Below are 19,625 nucleotides of genomic sequence, written 5' to 3' on the forward strand. Positions count from 1 at the left end.
AAACTCATGTCCATTGGTGATGCCATCCAATCATCTCATCCTCTGTCGTCCCCTTCTCCTCCTGCTTTCAATCTTTCCCAGAATCAGGGTCTTTTCCAGTGAGTCAATTCTTCAAATCAGGTAGCCAAAGTACTGGAGCTTCAGCTTCAGCCTCAGTCCTTCCAGTGAATATTCAGGACTGATTCCCTTTAGGTTGGACTGGTTGGATCTCCTTGCTGTCCAAGGGACTCTCAAGAGTCTTCTCCAACACCACAGTTCAAAAGCATCATTTTTTCAGCACTCAGCTTTCTTTGTGGTCCAGTTCTCACATCCATACATGACTCCTGGAAAAATCATAGCTTTGACTAGATGGACCTTTGTTGGTAAAGGAATGTCTTTGCTTTTTAATATGCTCTCTAGGTTTATCATAGCTTTTCTTCTAGTTCTCCAGGCAAGAATACTGGAGTGGGTTGCCATTCCCTTCTCCAAGGGATATTCCCCACCTAGGAATCGAACCCAGGTCTCCTGCATCACAGGCAGGTTCTTTACCATCTGAGCCACCAGGGAAGCCCTGGTTTCAGGTATGTATGGTGAAGTGAATCTTATACATATATTCACTCTTTTTCTTTAAAATAGGATTCTTTTTCCCATGTAGGCCATTAGAGAGTATGAATAGAGTTCTCTGTGCTATACAGAAGGTTATTATTAGTTATCTATTTTATGTATAGTAGTGTGTATATCTCAGTCCCAATCTCACAATTTATCCCTCCCCTGCCCCATTTCCTCATCTTTAAATGTGGGTCATAAACTTACCCTCGATGATTGTGAAGATTAGATTAACACATGTTAAGTTCAAGAGTGAGGCATGTAGTGAATACTTCTACGGTGCCTATTTTTACTAGCCTCTGCACTCAAAACGCCCCCTCAGGGGAGCCAGAGTGAGTGCTGATGAAGGATCAAGTCTCGTTCTCAAGGCTGGCCAGCTCCTCTGGTTTCCCCAAACCCAGTCTACTGGGGAGAAGTCTTAAGCGTAGGACCACTGGTTCCTTGGGGTCCAGTGGCTTGTGACAATGGATTATGTCAGATCAGTCCACTTTGAGGTTGGTTCTTCCTTACCATGTTTTCTGGACCCTCTTGCCTCCTCATTTGGGGGGTTCCCTAGGCCTTGGTTTTGCCCCTCTCTCCCTGGCCATGTCTCTGAGCATTCTCTCCCTGGGGGGAATGGAGCCCATCACCAGGCTTCAGTTATACCCCAGCTCCCAAGGGTGCTTTTCATTCTCACACCTCATCAGGGCACTGGACCTGACTTCCTTCCAAATGAGTGTTTGTAGCCCCGGCCGGTCCCCACCACTTGGATGAGTATTTCCAAGAAATAACAATTTTGCTTTCCATCTAGCTTCCGTTTTGTGCATCCCTATTTTTTTCAGGGGCTCTCTTCTTTTTCCTGGGGCTTGAAGTCCCAGGGTCATCTTTGACCCTTCTCTCCCCTCCAGTGTAGATTCTGTAAGTGTTGAATTGAGTGTAAACCGGCAAGTGGTTAAGCCTGCATGCTCCTCTACCTGTCTTTTCCTCCCCACACCTCCCTTGTTCACATGTGGGTCACCTCTTCCCTCTTACACCAACGGCCTGTTCATTTTTCTGCATCCGGCTGCTATACGCTGGTCTTCTGAGTGCATCATTTTCATCATGTTAACTCGCCACAAAATCTTTCAATGACTTTCCATTTTCTGCAGATAAAATCTAGATTCCTGGCCTGGCTGGCACTCAAGGCTCTCCGTAATTCATGTAGCCCTGCCCCCCTTGGCTTTCTCCCCATGATGTCTTTGCAGATCTTTCCAGTGGCCAGGTGCCTTCACTGACCCCGAGAATCAGCCACACTCACTCCCAATGTCAGCTCGTGGCCTTCCTTCCCTGGCACTGCATGCCTCCCTTCCTCCTTTAAGACACACCCCCAGTTCCCCTGCAGATCTTCCCCTGTCTTCAGCCTTCATCCATCTCCTCTTCTCCTGAGTGGCACTGGGGATCAGCATCTAGACAGTGCCCCCTCCCCTGGCACCCTGGTGTGAACACAGTTGGTGCTCACTTCAGACGCCACCCCCTGTTTCTTGAGCGGCTCAGCCTGCAAGGCACAGGACTCTACTTGTTTAGCGAACTGCTACCCTCAGTGTGCCCTTCTTTCTTCCTCCTCTTCAAGGGAGAGGGCTTTAGGAATCAGGACAGTCTGAGAAGACTCCAGGGGTTGGGATGCAAAGAGATTGGCCTCTGAAAGTGAAAGTTGCTCAGTCGTGTCCGAGTCTTTGCGACTCCGTGGACTGTATAGTCCCTGGAATTCTCCAGGTTAAAATCCTGGAGTGGATAGCTGTTCCCTTCTCCGGGGGATCTTCCCAACCCAGGGATTAAATCCAGGTCTTCCGCACTGCAGGCGGATTCTTTACCAGTTGAGCCACCTCTGAGGCCTGCCTAAACCATTTTACCTCCCTAGTCTTGCTCCAGGTTGCTCCCCACCTCAGCCTCTAGGGTCAGCTGCTGCAGTTTCCTGCCTCTGCCCCACTCCCCACTCTTATCTCTTAGCCAAGCAGCCCTCTCTCTCATCCCCTCTTCAGGCCCTTTGGTTCTTGGTGGGAAGTCCGACGTCCTGCTCGTTCTCCTCTCTGCTCCTCTCCAGCCTGAAGTGGAGGTGGCCCGTGTTTCTGCCTTGTATTGTCTCTCCTCCCTTCATCGTGTCAGCTAACGATTATTCAGGAAACTTATCTCTTACCTGCTGGCCTTGTCCCAAATCTTTAGGGCAAGGGTCATGAGCGTGATGTCACGGTCATGTGACTGCTGCCTATACCTTGCCCCCTCTGCTGCCCTGGTCCTAACCCTCTAAAAAGCCAACTGTGTCCCCTACCTCCAGTTTATCTGGACAGAGACCTGAGCAGAAGGGTAAGTTTCTCACCTTTGCCTTTGGTGAACAGTGGCCACTGGATTCTACCTGCTAAGCACTAACCTCCTTTTTCTTTCCCGCCTGTGTCTGCTGACTCTCCCTGGATGCTCTCACTTGCCCTTATCTGTACAATGAAGGCTGGGCCTTAGGCCCATTCCAGAGTTGAGGAATGGGTTAGGTTAGGTCTCACTGGTTAGGTCTGGGTGGGGTCCACAGGCTGAGTAGGGAATAACTCCTTCTTTGCTCACAGATTTTCTCCTGATGGCTGACTCCCCACCGCTTGTCTCCCTTGATGGGGACCCTGTGGCTGCAGAATCCTTGCTCCAGGATGTGTTTGGGATTGTGGTGGATGAGGTCATTCGAAAAGGGACCAGTGCCTCTGAGAAGGTGGGTCTTTTCTCCCTTCTCCTCCTCCTGTCCATCAAACCTGACTCAGAACTTTCCTCCTCTGTCCAGGCTTCTCCCCAGAACCCATCACCGCCTCACTGTGTCCCTCAGGGATTGCATACTGGATCAGACTATGTTTACTTACCCTTGTTCATGTGCTTCTTGGAAAATGTTCCAAACTGGTGTTATCAGTTTGTGATGTCTATTGTCTGTTGAGATGTGGTTTGGGCAACTGGTCAGTTGGGTGCGTCAGTGTCCCCAGAGTCTCCTGCTGCTCCTCCTAGGTCTGTGAGTGGAAGGAGCCCGAGGAGCTGAAGCAGCTGCTGGACTTGGAGCTGCGGCATGAGGGCGAGTCACAGGAGCAGATCCTGGAGCACTGCCGGGCCGTGATCCGCTACAGCGTGAAGACCTGTGCGTTAGGGGCTTGGGGGAGGCGTGTCTGGAATTTGTGCCCAGCTCCACTCTGAGCCTGCGTCCCCCTTCTCCAGGTCACCCTCGTTTCTTCAACCAGCTCTTCTCAGGGTTGGATCCCCATGCCCTGGCCGGGCGCATTGTCACAGAGAGCCTCAACACCAGCCAGTGAGCCATCCCAGGACCCCCGCCCACTACCCCACAAAGGATTTGGGTTTACGTGAGACAGACCCTGGGAACAGGAGAGGAGAATGGTGTCTGCCCCCTCTCTTTTTGGGGAATCTCTGCTGGCAGAGTCTTTCCCCTCCTACCCTTTGGGTTTCCTTTCCCAAACTTTCTCTTGTATTCCAGGTCCAGTGTTTTCTCACTCTTTCTTTCCTGGCTCTTTGTCACCAACTCAGTTGTCTCTTCGGTCCCTCCTTGCACTCACACTCTTCACCTTCTCTGAGAGTCCCTCCCAGTCTCTTTCCCATTCTCATCATTCCCTCTCCTGGCAGGTACACGTACGAAATCGCGCCTGTGTTTGTCCTCATGGAGGAGGAGGTGCTGAAGAAACTCCGGGCCCTGGTGGGCTGGAGCTCTGGGGACGGGGTCTTCTGTCCTGGTATGTGAAGAGGAGGGGGCCTTTTCGAGAGTTCCTCCTCCCCCACCATCCTCTTTCTCTGGGCTGGCTGGGAGGGGTGATTCGCCTTTGTTTCTTCTCCAACTGGGCTTGGGCCAAACCAGAGAGAAGCTGCCCAGTCCCCTATATCCTCGTGTTTGCCAAACAGTCCATGGGATTGGTGCCTGCCGTCCTGGCAGGGGGGTGGGGGTGGAGGGTGGATCCTGGATCGGCCCAGGGTGAGGAGCAGGGGTAATCAGGAGATCTGCAGATCCTGCCATTCTGGGTCACCAGCATGCCATTTGTCAAGTCCTCGGAACCCATGGCCGGGTAGCCAGTCACTTGTGCTTCTGGGTGGAGAGTTCAGGAGAGCCAAGCTCCAGTTTTGACCCATTGCCACTCCCTTTTGCCACCACTCCTTCCTTCCATGTGACAGGTGGCTCCATCTCCAACATGTATGCTGTGAACCTGGCCCGCTATCAGCGATACCCAGACTGCAAACAGAGGGGCCTCCGGGCACTGCCGCCCCTGGCCCTCTTCACATCGAAGGAGGTGGGAAGAGGCACAGGCCAACCCTGGGCTCCTGGTTCTAATCTCTAGCCAGCTGAGTCTGAGACCCGCAATTCAGCCTGCCTAGACCCATCTCCTCCGAGGCTGGCCTCCCCCATAGGCGGATGTGCTTCCTTCCAACCAAAGGAGCTGTGTGAACGCCCTTGTTCACCTTGCCTGCTGTCTGGGGTAGCGGAGAGGCATCCAGTGCAGTGTACACAGACCACACCCTTTCTCCTGAGAGTGTGGTCCGTGGACCAGTGGCATCACTATCACTTCTTGTTGTTTAGTCCCTAAGTCATGTCCGACTCTTTGCAACCCTGTGGACTGTAGCCCACCAGGCTCCTCTGTCTGTGGGATTTTTCAGGCAAGGATACTGGAGTGGGTTGCCATTTCTTTATCCAGGGGATCTTCCCCACGCAGGGATCGATCCCGTGTCTCCTGCATTGCAGGCATATTCTTTACCACTGAGCCACCAGGGAAGATGAGTATCACTTGGGAGCTTGTTAGAAATGCAGAATCTTTGGCCCCTGTGCAGACCTACTGAATATGAATCTGCATCTTTACCAGACACACTGGTGATTTGTAGGCATGTGAATGTTTGAGAAGTCCTGGTCTGCAGGGTCTCAGCCATTTAACCAGTCTCTTTCCTCCCCACCCTCCTTGCCCTCTTCCTTCCCCCACAGTGTCATTACTCCGTCAAGAAAGGAGCCGCTTTTCTGGGACTTGGCACCGACAGTGTCCGAATAGTCAAGGCAGATGAGAGGTGAAGGTCCTTCTGTCTGCATGGCTCAGACCCAGCCTGGCACAACATGTCTTCCCCTCGCCAGAGGTGCTGGCCTTGGGGCCACGCCCTGGTGGACTTCTCTCCCCAGTCTCTTCCCTCCGAGTTGTCTCTTCTGTCTGCCAGTGCCTGCTAGAGTCTCCGCCCTGTCCCCTGAGATCTGTTTACCCCTCTTAGGGAAAAATCAACATTGTAGCCTCCGCATTGCTAACCACATGTTACCCTGCTCTTGAAAGTTCTGCAGCCTAGCCTAGAGAATCCACTACTTCTCTACCCACTCAGTTTTCTTTTCCAGAGGGAAAATGATCCCTGAGGATCTGGAGAGGCAGATCAGCTTGGCCAAGGCCGAGGTGAGTGAGTGAGAGGCGCTGGGGCAGTGGAGCAGGGCCCCTCTGTTCCTTTCTTGGAGGGGTCTTTGACTGGCCCTACTCAAGGCTCCCCTCCTCCCTCCCCCTGCACTCTGTGCCTGTCTTCCCTGGTGGGCTGAAGTGATCCCTCCCGAGCAAGTGATCCCAGTCCTGCCGAGACTGACGAGCAGGATCAGACCCTGGGACAAGGTCAGAACTGAGTCCTTGAGTCGAGTCCCAGGGGGCACTGCAGGGAGGATGTCGGGGATCTGGAGGGTAGCGCAGAAGGTTTCTGTGAATTGGGAGGGTCTGTGCAGGGCGAGCAGCGTGGACTTGGAGTGATGGGAGATGTGGAGGCCTCTTCACCTGGGGAACAAAGAGCTGCTGCAGCCATCTTAGAGGGCATTTCAGCACTGTCTGTACTATTTTTAAATGTATCTATCCACTGACTCAGAGTCCTACTACTAGGATTAGCCTATACATTTTCATTATAAGTGCTTAGAATTGTGTGCACTGGGATGAAGTATAAAATTTTTTTTTAATTTAATATCAATAAATTATGGTGTATCTATGTCAGTTTCTTCCTTTGTAAAATAAGCATGATATAGAACTGATCACAAAGTTGTTATAAGGCTGAAATTAATGGTATGCATAGCACTTGAAACAGTGAAGCAGTATATACATATTAGCTGCCATTGTTGTTATAGTTATTGTTAGAGTAGTATGTAGCCATTTAAAAGAATAAGATGGGAATATATGTATTAACATGAAAATGCCTCAACTATGTACTTAAATATAAATTTTAAAAATATGTTTATATCTCCACATGCAAATAGTTGCAGCACCATTTTTTTTTAACTTTTTATTTTGTATTGGGGTTAACAGTGTTGTGATAGTTTCAGTGAACACCAAAGGGGTTTAGCCATACAGATACATGTATCCATTCTCCTCCAAACTCCTCTCCTGTCCAGGCTGCCACTTAGCATTGAGCAGAGTTCCATGTGCAATACAGTGGGTCCTTGTTGGTTATCCATTTAAAATATAGTTGTGTGCACATGTCCATCCCAAACTCGCTCATCCTCCTCCCCGCATCCCCAGCAACCATAAGTTTGTTCTCTAAGTCTGTGAGTCTCTTTCTGTTTTGTAAGTTCATTTGTATCATCTCTTTTTAGATTCCTCATATAAGGGATGTCATAGGGTATTTCTTCTTCTCTGTTTGACTTACTTCATTCAATATGACAATCTCTGGGTCCATCCATGTTGTTGCAAGTGGCATTATTTCATTCTTTTTAATGGCTGAGTAATATTCCATTGTGTGTATGTACCACATCTTTTTTTTTTTTAATCCTTGTTTAATTTGTTACAATATCACCTTTGTTTTTATGTTTTGGTTTTTTGACTCCAAGGCCTGTGGGATCTTAGCTTCCCAACCAGGGATTGAACCTGTACCCCCTGCATTGGAAGGCAAAGTCTTAACCACTAGACCACCAGGGAAGTCCCTGTACCACATCTTCTTTATCCATTCCTCTATCGATGGACATTTAGGTTGCTTCCATGTCTTGGCTATTGTAAACAGTGTGCAGCACCAGTTTTTGAAAATGTCTGTTTTCCCCAGCGAATTGTCTTGGCACCCTTGTTAAAACCCAGTGAGTGTTTAAGTGTGAGGATTTATTTCTGGACTCTCAGTCTATTCCATTGATCTGCATGGTTATCCTATAGACCACACTGTCTTAACGTAGCTTTGTAGTAAATTTCGAAATCAGCGTTTGTGAGTCCTCCAACTTTGTTCTTTTTCAGGATGATTTTGGCTTTCTAGGTCCCTTAAATTTCCACTTGAATTTTAGGCTCAGCTTGTCAATTTCTGCAAAGAAACCAGTTGGGGTTTTGATAGGGATGTGTGCCATTTGTGGATCCATGAACATGGAATGCCTCTGTTTATTTAGGTCTTCTTTGATTTCTTTTCAACAGTTCTTTGTAGTTTTCACAGTATATGTTTTGCATTTCTTTTGTTGAATTTATTCCTAAGTATTTTATTATTTTCAGTGTTCTTATAAATGAAATTTTCTTGTTTCCACTTTTGATTGTTCGTTTCTAATGTATAAAAATACAACTGATTTTTGAATATTGATCTTGTACTCTGCAAATTTGCTGAACTCATTTATTAACTCTGTCTTTTTAATGGGTTCCTTAGGATTTTCTAGATATCATATTATCTGTAAATACAGATAATTTGCTTTTTTCCTTTTTAATATGGATGCCTCTTATTTAAACAAAAAAAGACCTTTTTTCTCTTTAATCACAAACTAGACAAGATTGGCATCAACACTGTTTTATTTACTTGGCCGTGTCGGATCTTTGTGCGGTTCCGGGGTTCCTCTTCTGGTGGCACCGGAGCTGTAGAGCATGTGGGCTCAGCGGGCCCCGTAGTTACAGTGCACTGACTTTGTTGCCTGTGGCATCTGGGATCTTAGTTCCTGGGCCAGGGATTGAACCCATGTCCCCTGCACTGGAAGGTGGATTCTTAACCGCTGGAACACCAGGGAAGTCCCTGGATGCCTCTTATTTTTTTTTACCTAATTGCCCTGCTAGAACCTCAGCACAGTGTTGAATAGAAATGAGGAGAATGAACATCCTTATCTTGTTCCTGGTCTTAGGGGGAAGGCTTTCAGTCTTTCACCACTTGAGTATGATGTTAGCTGTGGGTTTTTTGATAGTTGCCCTTTATCAGGTTAAGGACATTCCCTTCAAATCCTTTTTTTTTTTTTGAATGTTTTTGTCATGAGGATTTTGTCAAGTGTTTTTGTATGTCTGTTGAGATGATTACTATACCACATTGAGATGTGGGTTTTTTTTCCTTTATTTTATTGATAGGATATATTATATTAATTGATTTTTAGATGTTAAACCAAACTTGCACTCTTAGGACAAATCCCACTTTGTCATGGTATATGATTCTTTTTCTATGTTGCTGATTTTGGTTTGCTAGTGTTTTGTAGATTTTTATGTCTTTATTTAGAAGGGATATATTCTGTATTTTTCTTGTGATATTTTGTCGGTTTTGGTATCAGGGTAAAACTCATTTCATAGGATGAATTCAGAAGTGTTCCCTCCTCTTCTATTTTTTTGTAAGTTAATGAAGAGCTGGTATCAGTTCTTTCTTAAATGTTTTGTAGAACTCATCAGTGAAGCCATCTGGGCCTGCACTTTTCTTTGTAGTAGTTTTTTGAATACTAATTCAATTTCCTCATAAATTTTATACTATTAGAATATTTAAAATAGTATTTTGATCTTCCAGTAAGACATTCAACTTTTTTGAAAGAGTATAAGCTTTGGAGATAGACTATCAGACAGACATAGGTTTGAATTACATCTCTTGGAGTTTCAGCTCAGGGGCAAGTTTCTTAACACCTCTGAACCCTAGTGTCCTTACTTGCAAATTAAAAGGGGCAGTAACACATAGTAAGGTTGCCAGGGCCCAGGTCAGGCCTGTGAAGAGTTTATAGAGCTCAGCACCAGGCTCTGGATAGCTCTTCAGATGAGTTCTCAGCCTTGGTCTCCCTCTTCATTTTTGCCACAGGGTGCTGTGCCATTCCTGGTCAGTGCCACCTCTGGTACTACCGTGCTGGGGGCCTTTGACCCCCTGGAGGCAATCGCGGATGTGTGCCAGCATCACGGGCTATGGCTACACGTGGACGTGAGTTGGGACGGGCCTGAGAATGGGGTGGGCTGAGCCAAGGCCAAGGCCCATATTGTTCCTTCTGCTCCACAGGCTGCCTGGGGTGGGAGCGTCCTGCTGTCAGAGACACATAGACATCTCCTGGCTGGGATCCAGAGGTGCAAATGGCCCCCTACACCCTGAATCTCACCCTTCAAATTCTTGATCCAGAGAACACTCTTGGACCGGGGAACTCAGATGGGAATAGGGGAAGGAGGCTGGTGGGAGGGAAGTGGGAGAGATGATTGATTGGGGCTGGGAGGTTAGACGTCAGATTTGGGAATTCTCCTCTGGGCTGAGGTGAGACCAAAGCCCCTTTTACTGGAGATCTGGAAAGGGGCGGGGGGGCTCCAGTTGGGCAGCTTGACTGGGAGCTGGCTGACCCTGCTTTGCTCTGCCCACCCCAGGGCTGACTCCGTGGCCTGGAATCCCCACAAGCTCCTCTCCACAGGCCTGCAGTGCTCAGCTCTTCTTCTCCGGGACACCTCGGTGGGTCTGCCCCCACCCTGCTCTGGGCCCCCTCCCAACATGGACCTCTGTTTTCTCTACTGTCTCACTGGAGGGGAGCTCCAGGCCTTACCAATGTTCTTACCATCCCATCTGAAGTGGAAAATCTGTGACAACCCTAATTCCCGGTAGTGGGCTCTCTCACTCCCCCTGTCTTCAGGCAAAGGAAAAACTTCCCAACATAAGTTGTAATCAGAGGGATCCTGGGTCATTTGGGAAGAACTCTTGAGTGTTGGAAGAAAACCCAGAGAAAAGGTTTCAGCCAGCAGCCATCCCATCAATGCTGCCTGGTCCCAGAGAAAGAAACACGTGGACTGAGCTAAGAAATCACCTAGTGCAGCCCTGGAGGGAAGCTCGGTGGAGTGAGTCTGACTGTCCCCCCACCCTCCGCAGAACCTGCTCAAGCGCTGTCACGGGTCCCAGGCCAGCTACCTCTTCCAGCAGGACAAGTTCTACGATGTGGCTCTGGATACTGGAGACAAGGTGGTGCAGTGTGGCCGCCGTGTGGACTGTCTGAAGCTGTGGCTCATGTGGAAGGCACAGGGCAGGCAGGGGCTGGAGCGCCGTGTGGACCAGGCCTTTGCCCTTGCCCGGTAGGAGTGGGGGCTACAGCCCCGCACCCCTTTCCTGCTCTCGGTGTTCTCTTGGTTCGCTCTCTGGGTCGCTTCTGTTTCTGTATCTCCGCCTTTCCTCCTCCACCCATGATTTCTCACTTTCTGATCACAGGTATCTGGTGGAGGAGCTGAAGAAGCGGGAGGGATTTGAGTTGGTCATGGAGGTATGACCCACCTTGTGCTCTTCTGCATCCTCCGGCCCCCTGCCCCCAGCCTGTGTCTCACGCAAAACCCAGATGGGAGAAGAGGGGCGGTGAGAGGGGAACGGTCCCTCTTCCTCTGCTCACACCTTCCCCCTGTTTATTCCTCCCAGCCTGAATTTGTCAATGTGTGTTTCTGGTTCGTGCCCCCCAGTCTGCGGGGGAAGAAGGAGAGTCCAGATTACAGTGAAAGGCTGTCTAAGGTAGGCTTTCTCCCTGCTCTGGTTAACCAGTGCAGCTGGTGCATTTCCGCCCCCTGCTGGCTGTGAGCGGCATGGCGGCTACCTTTGCTAGTCTCTTGCTCTGATGTGGGGACAGTGAACCAGAAGATGACACCCGCTTGTCCCCATTTCTGTGAGCCTGGGGGATGGAGGATAAGGTATGCTTCTATAAAGTAAGAAGAAGACAGAGAGGGGCATTACAGAAGTCACCAGTGTGCAGTACATAGATTGGCTCTGTGGGGCGTTCTGGGAGCTGAGTGAGGCAGAAAGGTCTCAGAAGTTTTACTCACTTATTCTGGGTACAGAACAACCCTGTCAGGCTAGGAGATATGTCCTGGCCCCTAAGGTTAGATCGGTACTAGGGGTGGCAGATGATCCAAAAGGATAAGAATATTCTCGCCCTTAAAGTAAAGTCGCTCAGTCGTGTCTGACTCTCTGCGACCCTATGGACTGTAACCCTGCAGGCTCCTCCGTCCATGGGATTTTCCAGGCAAGAATACTGGAGTGGGTTGCCATTTTCTTCTCCAGGGGATCTTCCTGACCCAGGGATCGAACTCAGGCCTCCTGCATTACGGGCAGACTCTTTACCATCTGAGCCACCAGGGAATCTCACCCTTAAGGAGTCATTCATTTAGAAAACAAGCATTACCTATTTGAAACCTGTGTGTTCAAGGCAATCTTGGAAATTACATATTAGGTCACAGGGTGCAGATCAGAAATGTTACAGGAATTTAGAGAAGGGAGAAGAGGTGTCAAGGATGATGAAGGCCTGAGGTTAGACTGAAAAAGCGGTTGTTGAGATTCAGTGAAAAGTCAGGATTTAGCAGAAAATGGCCCGTGTGACAATTTGGAGAATGATGAGATGGAGGAGAATGCAGGAGGTAGAGAAGGTCCAGTGGGCCAGGTGTGGTGGCAAAGGTAAACTGGCGCCACGGTCAGAATCCAAGCAGTGAGTTGCTGTCTCTGGAAGGCAGCTAGAAGGAGAGAGCTGCAAGTCGGGGAACCCATCCTTTCCCCTGACCCCAGGCTGCAGCTAAAGGGTCCCTCCACTCCTCCCGTAGGTAGCCCCAGTCCTCAAGGAGCGCATGGTGAGGAAGGGTTCCATGATGATTGGCTACCAGCCCCATGGTACCCGGAGCAACTTCTTCCGCATGGTCGTGGCCAACCCTGCGCTGACACGGGCTGATATGGACTTCCTGCTGAACGAGCTGGAACGGCTGGGCCAGGATCTCTGAGTTGCTCCATCTCGCTGCTGGCCTGGACCCCTCCCCCCACCGTCACCATCTCCCTGTATCTCCTCCCTACGTTCTCAAGAAGAAACTCTCTAGGAAACAAAACTGTCTTCATTTTTATGTGCTTTGACCCACTAGCTCTCCTGTAAATTTTGGGCTGGCCAAAAAGTTCATTCTGGTTTTTCCTTGTAACATGAACTTTTTGGCCAACCCAATGTTTGATATTAAGAGGATGTTTAAATAAATGGTAGGATATCTATATGGTAGAATATTACTCTGCCATTTAAATTGTGTTTACAAAGAGGACTTTTATAGATAGGAGAAAAATAATTTTAATACAATGTTATGTTGAGAAAGCTGGATGTGACTTTATATATGGTAATATTTGAGCTATATTCAAAAATATATAGGAAAAGACTGATGAGATGGAATATGCCAAAATATTAATAATTTTACCTGGGATGGGATTATAAGCAGTTTTAAAATTAACTTCTTTATGCTTTTTGTGCTCCCCCCTTTTATAATGAATATCTATTTTATAATAGGAAAATAATAAAAGTTAAATTTTCAGCCATATTATTTAGGTATATTGTAAAGTTTGTTACCTTTCAACAAAATAGTGGGGAATGCAAATTCATTAAAAAGGTATAATAGAGGCTAAAAATAGGGGAAAAAATTCTTTTTTCCCCAGAAATCTTGAGTGGGAGGAGAAAGACCAAAAGTGGAGTTGCTCTGAAGTTAATTGTACTTTAATGACACTGAAAACAAAATGGGCACTGATTGTATCTTGAGACCAGAACCTTGTCCACTAATCACTCTTGAAAAAAATCTTCACATACACCAAAAAGGTAAGAATCCTCCTTTTCTAATTTAAAGAACAGAGACCAAGTTGGAAAAAAAAAAAGCCCAGCGACGAAACCAGCCACTGTTATGTCTTCTATTATTTGCTATTTTCTTACATAAAAACATCCATTTAACACTTCAAATCCTAAGCTGGTGTTGCTTCTCAGTCACTTTTTTGGAAAGCGGCGTTTAGCTACACAAGTTATTCAGGACAAGTGGCAAGTCTTCCAGAACTTTCTGTTATTTCCAATTCCTAAAAATACCGTTTATGAAAACAATAATGTGGTCATGTAAAAGTCATCCAAAATTATTTGAAGAGGCAAATACAGACTGTACAAACCATAGTAAAAGAACATCCAAATCTCAAACCCAATTCTCTTGACCATTTGGGGGAAAAAGATTTTCTATTCATAAATTACTAATAATTTCCCTATAAATTTGTTATTTTTATTATAAATGATATCTAATTTATTCCAAACAATAAATTTTTTTTAAGAGTACTAGTAATCTGAGCTCCAAGCCCTAATCTTTTTTTTTTTTTTTGTGCCCCTCCCACACCGCCTCCCAAGCCCTAATCTTAAAGAGTTATTTGTCTGAAAAATGTCTTAAACATTGTAAAAGCAAACTAAAAAAATCCCTGTTTTTTAACTCAAAGCAAAACCAGAAAGCAAAAAAAAAAAAAAATCTTCAAATTTCTTGACTCATCTCCATCAGCAAAGTATTTTTTAAGGGTAGAAAGACAGGACATAAAATCAGTCAAATATTTTTCTCCAGCTTTATGAAACTGATTCTTATTTCCTCCATTCCCAAAATTCAACCTCAAAATCTCTGGATACAATATGGTAACCTCTTTCTTTCTTCTTCTCCCATCCACAGTTACTGAGCTCCCGCTGTGTTGTAATTCCTTTCCCTGCCTTCCAAGAGCCTACCTAAGATTGAAGCAGTCATTCCTCAACTGAGGCTCATCCCTGCTCCAGGGCCTTTGCACTGCTGTCCCCTTTGGCCTCAGTGTTCACCTGTCTACATGGTTCTCGCTCCCTCATTGCCTTTATATTTTTGTTCAGATGTTATATCCTTAGTGAAGCCTTCCTTGAATTCTTTATTTGAAATTACATTTTCACCCTCTATTCTTTTATCTGCCCTGTTTTTCTCTATAGCATGTATAAGCATCTGGCGTACACTATAATTAATTAATTAACTTATTTACTTACTTCCCCTAGCCCCGCAACACCTCCGTCCCCCTGGGTCTCACCCAACTAGAATGTCAGCTCTGGGAGCAGAGATTTTGTATCACTGCCTCCCAAACTGGAGTCTGGTATTTCCTAGGTGGGCAATGTTGAGTAAGTGTTTAATGAACTCCAGGTACTAGTCGGCTTACTCTCAGTCACATAACTTTTTTTTTTTTTTAATTTATTTGACTGTGTGGGGTTTCAGTTGTGACATGTGGAATCTAGTTCCCTGACCAGAGATTGAACCCAGGCCCCCTACATTGGGAGTTTGGACCTTACCTGCTGGACCACCAGAGAAGTCCCCAGTCACGAAACATTTAAGTGGTGGGTCAAAGCTAAATTCAGACCATCTTCCTCTGGCTGTTAACCGTGGGTCTAGTCTGCTTCCGATGACAGGTGTATGCATGTCAGGGCTATTTTATTAACCCTGTGCCTGGATCTACTGCTTGTGGGAAAGGATGAAGGCATGTGCAGGTTTGGTCCCTCACCTTGCCCTTGGCCTCAACAAATCATATTTCTATCAAACAGGAAATAAGGTTTTTGGGAACACCTGAGTGAATTACAGTATTGGAATGGGTTTTTTTTTGTTTTTGTTTAAAGGGGTCAAAGTATTAAAGAGGCTAGCCTCCCCATGGCTCGGGAAGGAAGATGGTGACTTTACAGGGTGGCAGGCCAAGATCTGGGGAACTAAAAGCTAGGTGGGGCTCAATGGATGTGGCAGCTCTTGAGACTGGGGTGAGAGTCTTTTTAGGAGAGTGGATGAAAGGGACCAAACTACAGTAAAGTTAGTATTTGGATACTTAGAACTGGTGTAATGCATCCTAGGTCCTCAGTTGGCTATTTCTTTTCTGTTTATATACTTTAAAAAAATCTTTTTATTTTGAAATAATTTGAAACTGCAAGTACTTCAGTATACTCTTTACCTGAATGTATAATTTTCAGAAATTTTCTTCATCATTATATATGTACTATAATCTTTTTTTTTTTCAGAACCATTTGAGAGTTAGTCATAAACAATACGACTCTTTATCTCTTAATATTATAGTGTATATTTCCCAAGAACATTATCTTAACCATGATATAATGATCAAATTCAGGAAATTTAACATGACACTCTACATCTGAAGTCTATATTCCGAAGTTGTGGATTGTCCCAACAATGCATTTTTTCTCCTTCCAGTATGAGAGTCCAGTCCAAGATCATGTATTACATTTTGTTGTCATGTCTTTTTGTCTGCTTTGTTCTAGGATAACTCCAAGACTTCCCTGGTGGGTCCAGTAGTTAAAGACTCTGAGCTTATAATGCAGAAGTTTGATTCCTGGCTGGAGAACTAAGATCCCACCTGCCGTGTGGCATGGCCAAAAACGAAACTAACTAATTAATTAAAATAGTTCCTCAGCCTTTCTTTGTCATTAGCTTTGACATTTTAAAAGAATACAGGCCAGTTGTATTATAGAATGTTCATCAACTTTGTTTTTTCCTGCTGCTTCCTCACAGCTGGATTCAAGTTATGCATTCTAAGCTGTAATATGATTTGCCATGTGTGTCCTTTTCAGAGAAGCACATCACAGGGTCTATACTGTCCATCTTCTCCTTATTGGTGATATAATTTTCATCAAGGTCAGTAGTGGTCAAGGTGGTATCTGGTTTCTTCATGGCATAGTTACTATTATTCCCTTTGCAACTAATAATCTGAGGAGACATTCTGAGATTTTGCAAATACCCTGTTCCTCTTCATATTTTCCCCACCTAGACTTAGCATCCACTCGTAAATCTTGCCAAGCCAACTTTTAGTGTAGTGGTTGCCAAATGGTGGTTTTGTAACGCCAACATTCCCTTCACTTTTACAGTTTGGGATTTGACTATAAAGAGCCCTCCCTTCTCCTTACTCATTTAGTCGTCTATATTTTTTTCAATATAGACCCTTGTTTTATTCAGTCATTTCTAATCCATTTCTATCCTTACTTATTTTTTAATGCTCAAATTGTCCCAGTTTGACCACTGAGAGCTCCTTTTATCTGGCTCCCATGTCCTTTAGACATATCTTAAAAAAAAAACCCAAAACTCACAGCTTTTGTTTCTGGCACAGCAAAAACCTCGTCCCTTCTCTGCCCAGTCTTGCAATCTGCAAGGAGCCCTGATTCCTTTTAGTGGAGAGCAGCATTTAGAAACCACAGCCTAGTCACAGGTGTGTTCATTGACACTGGATATATGCATGTACTCTTAAAATGTATACTAACATCCTTGGGAGCTCCTAACCCATCTTAACTATGCTAAGGGAAACAAAGGACCAGAGCTTTAAAGGGGGAAGTGATGTACCCCTGGGAGCTGGCACGGGAACAGCAGAGAGAATGGATTGATAACCTAGGATGGTAGTGGGAGAGGTGAGGTACAGAGTTAGGGTGCTTAGTTTATTCATCTTTATCTTTTTGCTTTTTTAAAAAATATATTTATTTGTTTATTTGGCTGCACTAGGTCTTAGTTGCAGCATTCAGGATCTTTAGCTGTGGCATATGGGATCTAGTTCCCCAGCCAGGGATTGAACCTAGGCCCCCTGCATTGGGAGTATGGAGTCTTAGCCACCAGACCACCAGGGAAGACCCTTAGATTTTTCAAATCTTTAAAAATTTTTTTAAAAAATTAGAGTATAGTTGCTTTACAATGTTGTGTTAGTTTTTGCTGTACAGCAGTGTGAATCAGCTATATGTATACGTATATCCCCTCTCTCTTGAGCCTCCCTCCCATTCCCCACATCTCACCATGATTCATCTCTTTTTTTAGAGAGGTTTTTTTTTTTTTTAATGTTAAGTGAAGAACCTTGCCAATTGGGTTTTGTATAAAGTGGCAATTCTCTTACAGACCCTGGTTTAGCATTGGCATTCCAAGTGTCATAGAATTTTCCGTCTTAGAGTTGAGAGGCCAGCACAAGAACTCGTCTAGTACAACCTCAGTCTGTAGGTAGATTTTTAAAACCCATATTTTACAAATAAGGCAGCTGAGGCTGGGCAAAGTTAAGATTCTTAACAAGGTCATGAAAGTGTCTCTTAAGCAGAGGCTACATTTTGTTCTAAAGAGGAATATGATTTGTTTGTATAAGCTACCATCTCTTTAATTTTATACCCCCAATGCAATAGTTCTGTGCTTTCTTTTCTACACTGATACTCTTTTAGTTCTTGAGATCCAGTTTCCGCATGTTAGAAGAATCCGGTAGTCTGATGGCCTAGTTTTGAAAATTTCCTGAAGTTCATTTTTAGCAAATTCTCTGGTGCCAACATAATGAGCTTGCACATTTCCTTAGTTTGTAGCATGTTATTTTTAGCTCTTTCTTATTACCATATACATTTTAAAGTTGGCTCAGAGGTTTAAGTGTTTTTACTGTCAACTGGAGGTGTTGTGCCGTTCCCTTCTACTACATACTGTCACACATCAATGCTGAGACAGGGCCATGTCCTGAACGGAACTTCAATCACAATGGAAGCTTTGATTACCACAAAGATCCATTAATCAAGACAGTGCGGGCTACAGGATAGACATGCAGGTCAATGAAATAGACTGAGAATCTAGAAATAAACCCTCACATTTGCACTTAATTGATTTTCAACAACAATGCCAAGACAATTCATTAGGGGAAAGAATAGTCTTTCAATAAATGATGCTGGGACAACTGGATATCCACGTGCAGAGTTTAACCCCTTTGTCACATTACACACAAAAGTTAACTCATAACAGATCATAGAACTAAATGTAAGAGCTGTGCTGTACTTAGTCGTGTCCAACTTTTTGTGACCCCATAGACTATAGCCCCCCAGGCTCCTCTGTCCCTGGGGATTCTCCAGGCAAGAATACCGGAGCCAAGCTCTCCTCCAGGGGATCTTCCCAGTCCTGGGATCGAACCCGTGTCTCCCACATTGCAGGCAGATTCTTTTACTGTCTGAGCCACCATGGAAGCCAAAGAATACCAGAGTGGGTAGCCTATCCGTTCTCCAGGGGATCTTCCCTACCTAGAAATCAAACCGAGGTTTCCTGCATTTAGGGTGGATTCTGTACCACCTGAGCTATGAAATGTAAGAGCTAAAACTATGAAACTCTGGGAAGAAAATAGAGGAGTAAATCTTTGTGAGCTTGGGGTAGGCAAAGACTTCTTACGTATGACACCAAAGCACAAGCAACCAAAGAAAAAATAGATAATTTTTCTTAGCAAAATTTAAAAATTTTATACTTCAAAGTTTATGCATCAAGGAGATAAAAAGACAGCCTAAAGAATGGAAGAAGATATTTGCAGTCATACATCTGAAAGGGACTTATCTCTAGAGTAGATGAAAAATTCTTACAACTCAATAATGAAAGACAAATAACTCACTTTAAAAATGGGCAAGAATTGGGACTTCCCTAGTGGTCCAGTGGCTAAGACTTTGCGTTCCCAATGCAAAGGGCTTGGGTTAGATCCCTGGTCAGGGAACTAGATCCCACACGCTGCAACTAAAGATCCTGTGTGCCACAACCAAGACTGAAGATTCTGCTTGTTGCAACTAAGACATGGTGCAGCCAAAAACAAAAGGACAAGGGATCTGAATAGACACTTCTCCAAAGAAGATACATAAATGGCTAATAAGTTCATTATGAAATGCTCAACATCATCAATTATCAGGGAGCAAGATACCACTTCATACCCCCAAAGATGGCTATAATTAAAAAGAGAAATAGCAAGTGTTGATGAGGATGTGGAGAAATTGGAGCCTCCTACACTTCTGGTGGAATTATAACCTAGTGCAGCCACTTTAGAAAACAACTGCCCGACACTGGAGGGTTTAGAGGGAATGGGTACAAGATTTTTTGAGACAGTGATGAAAATGTACTAAAATTAATGAATTCTGGTGATGGTTGCACAAATCTGTGAATGTACTAAAATATTAATTTCTACCCTTTTAAAGTGGATAGACTGAATGGTATGTGAATTATATTTGAATAAAGCTGATGAAAAACTCATCTACACATATCCTTCTCTCTAAATCAGGGGCAAGGCAAAGATGTCCACATTCACTCATTCTATTTAAAGTCGTGTTAGAGGTTCTACCCAGG

The 19,625-nt window shown here is 45.2% G+C and overlaps 1 protein-coding gene and 1 non-coding gene across 7 annotated transcripts in view; one reads left to right on the plus strand and one right to left on the minus strand.

The window, feature by feature from the left end:
* The window catches only part of CSAD (cysteine sulfinic acid decarboxylase), a 27,415-nt gene extending 12,972 nt beyond the window's left edge, over positions 1-14,443 (plus strand). For 2 of the 6 annotated variants that reach the window (XM_081596999.1, XM_081596998.1), the window contains exons 2-16: positions 423-560; positions 3,156-3,292; positions 3,577-3,703; positions 3,781-3,871; positions 4,201-4,307; positions 4,741-4,856; positions 5,540-5,619; positions 5,933-5,987; positions 9,562-9,678; positions 9,754-9,818; positions 10,107-10,188; positions 10,600-10,799; positions 10,933-10,984; positions 11,134-11,223; positions 12,303-13,049. In XM_081596999.1, coding sequence (XP_081453125.1) covers positions 3,167-3,292; positions 3,577-3,703; positions 3,781-3,871; positions 4,201-4,307; positions 4,741-4,856; positions 5,540-5,619; positions 5,933-5,987; positions 9,562-9,678; positions 9,754-9,818; positions 10,107-10,188; positions 10,600-10,799; positions 10,933-10,984; positions 11,134-11,223; positions 12,303-12,476 — 1,482 coding nt within the window. In that variant the 5' untranslated portion in view covers positions 423-560; positions 3,156-3,166 and the 3' untranslated portion in view covers positions 12,477-13,049. Of the gene's footprint in view, positions 1-422; positions 561-3,155; positions 3,293-3,576; positions 3,704-3,780; positions 3,872-4,200; positions 4,308-4,740; positions 4,857-5,539; positions 5,620-5,932; positions 5,988-9,561; positions 9,679-9,753; positions 9,819-10,106; positions 10,189-10,599; positions 10,800-10,932; positions 10,985-11,133; positions 11,224-12,302; positions 13,050-13,164; positions 13,460-14,192 lie in introns of those variants that run through there. The other 4 variants (XM_081596997.1, XM_081596996.1, XR_014083843.1 and 1 more) reach the window with 3 other exon arrangements.
* On the minus strand, positions 475-546 carry TRNAH-GUG (transfer RNA histidin (anticodon GUG)). Its single transcript has one exon. It is a non-coding gene; the product is annotated as a tRNA-His (tRNA).
* Positions 14,444-19,625: the final 5,182 nt, after the last annotated feature.

Source organism: Giraffa tippelskirchi, chromosome 4 (assembly GCF_054371585.1).
Source record: "Giraffa tippelskirchi isolate mGirTip1 chromosome 4, T2T-mGirTip1v1.2.pri, whole genome shotgun sequence".
In the NCBI taxonomy this organism is placed as follows: domain Eukaryota; kingdom Metazoa; phylum Chordata; class Mammalia; order Artiodactyla; family Giraffidae; genus Giraffa; species Giraffa tippelskirchi.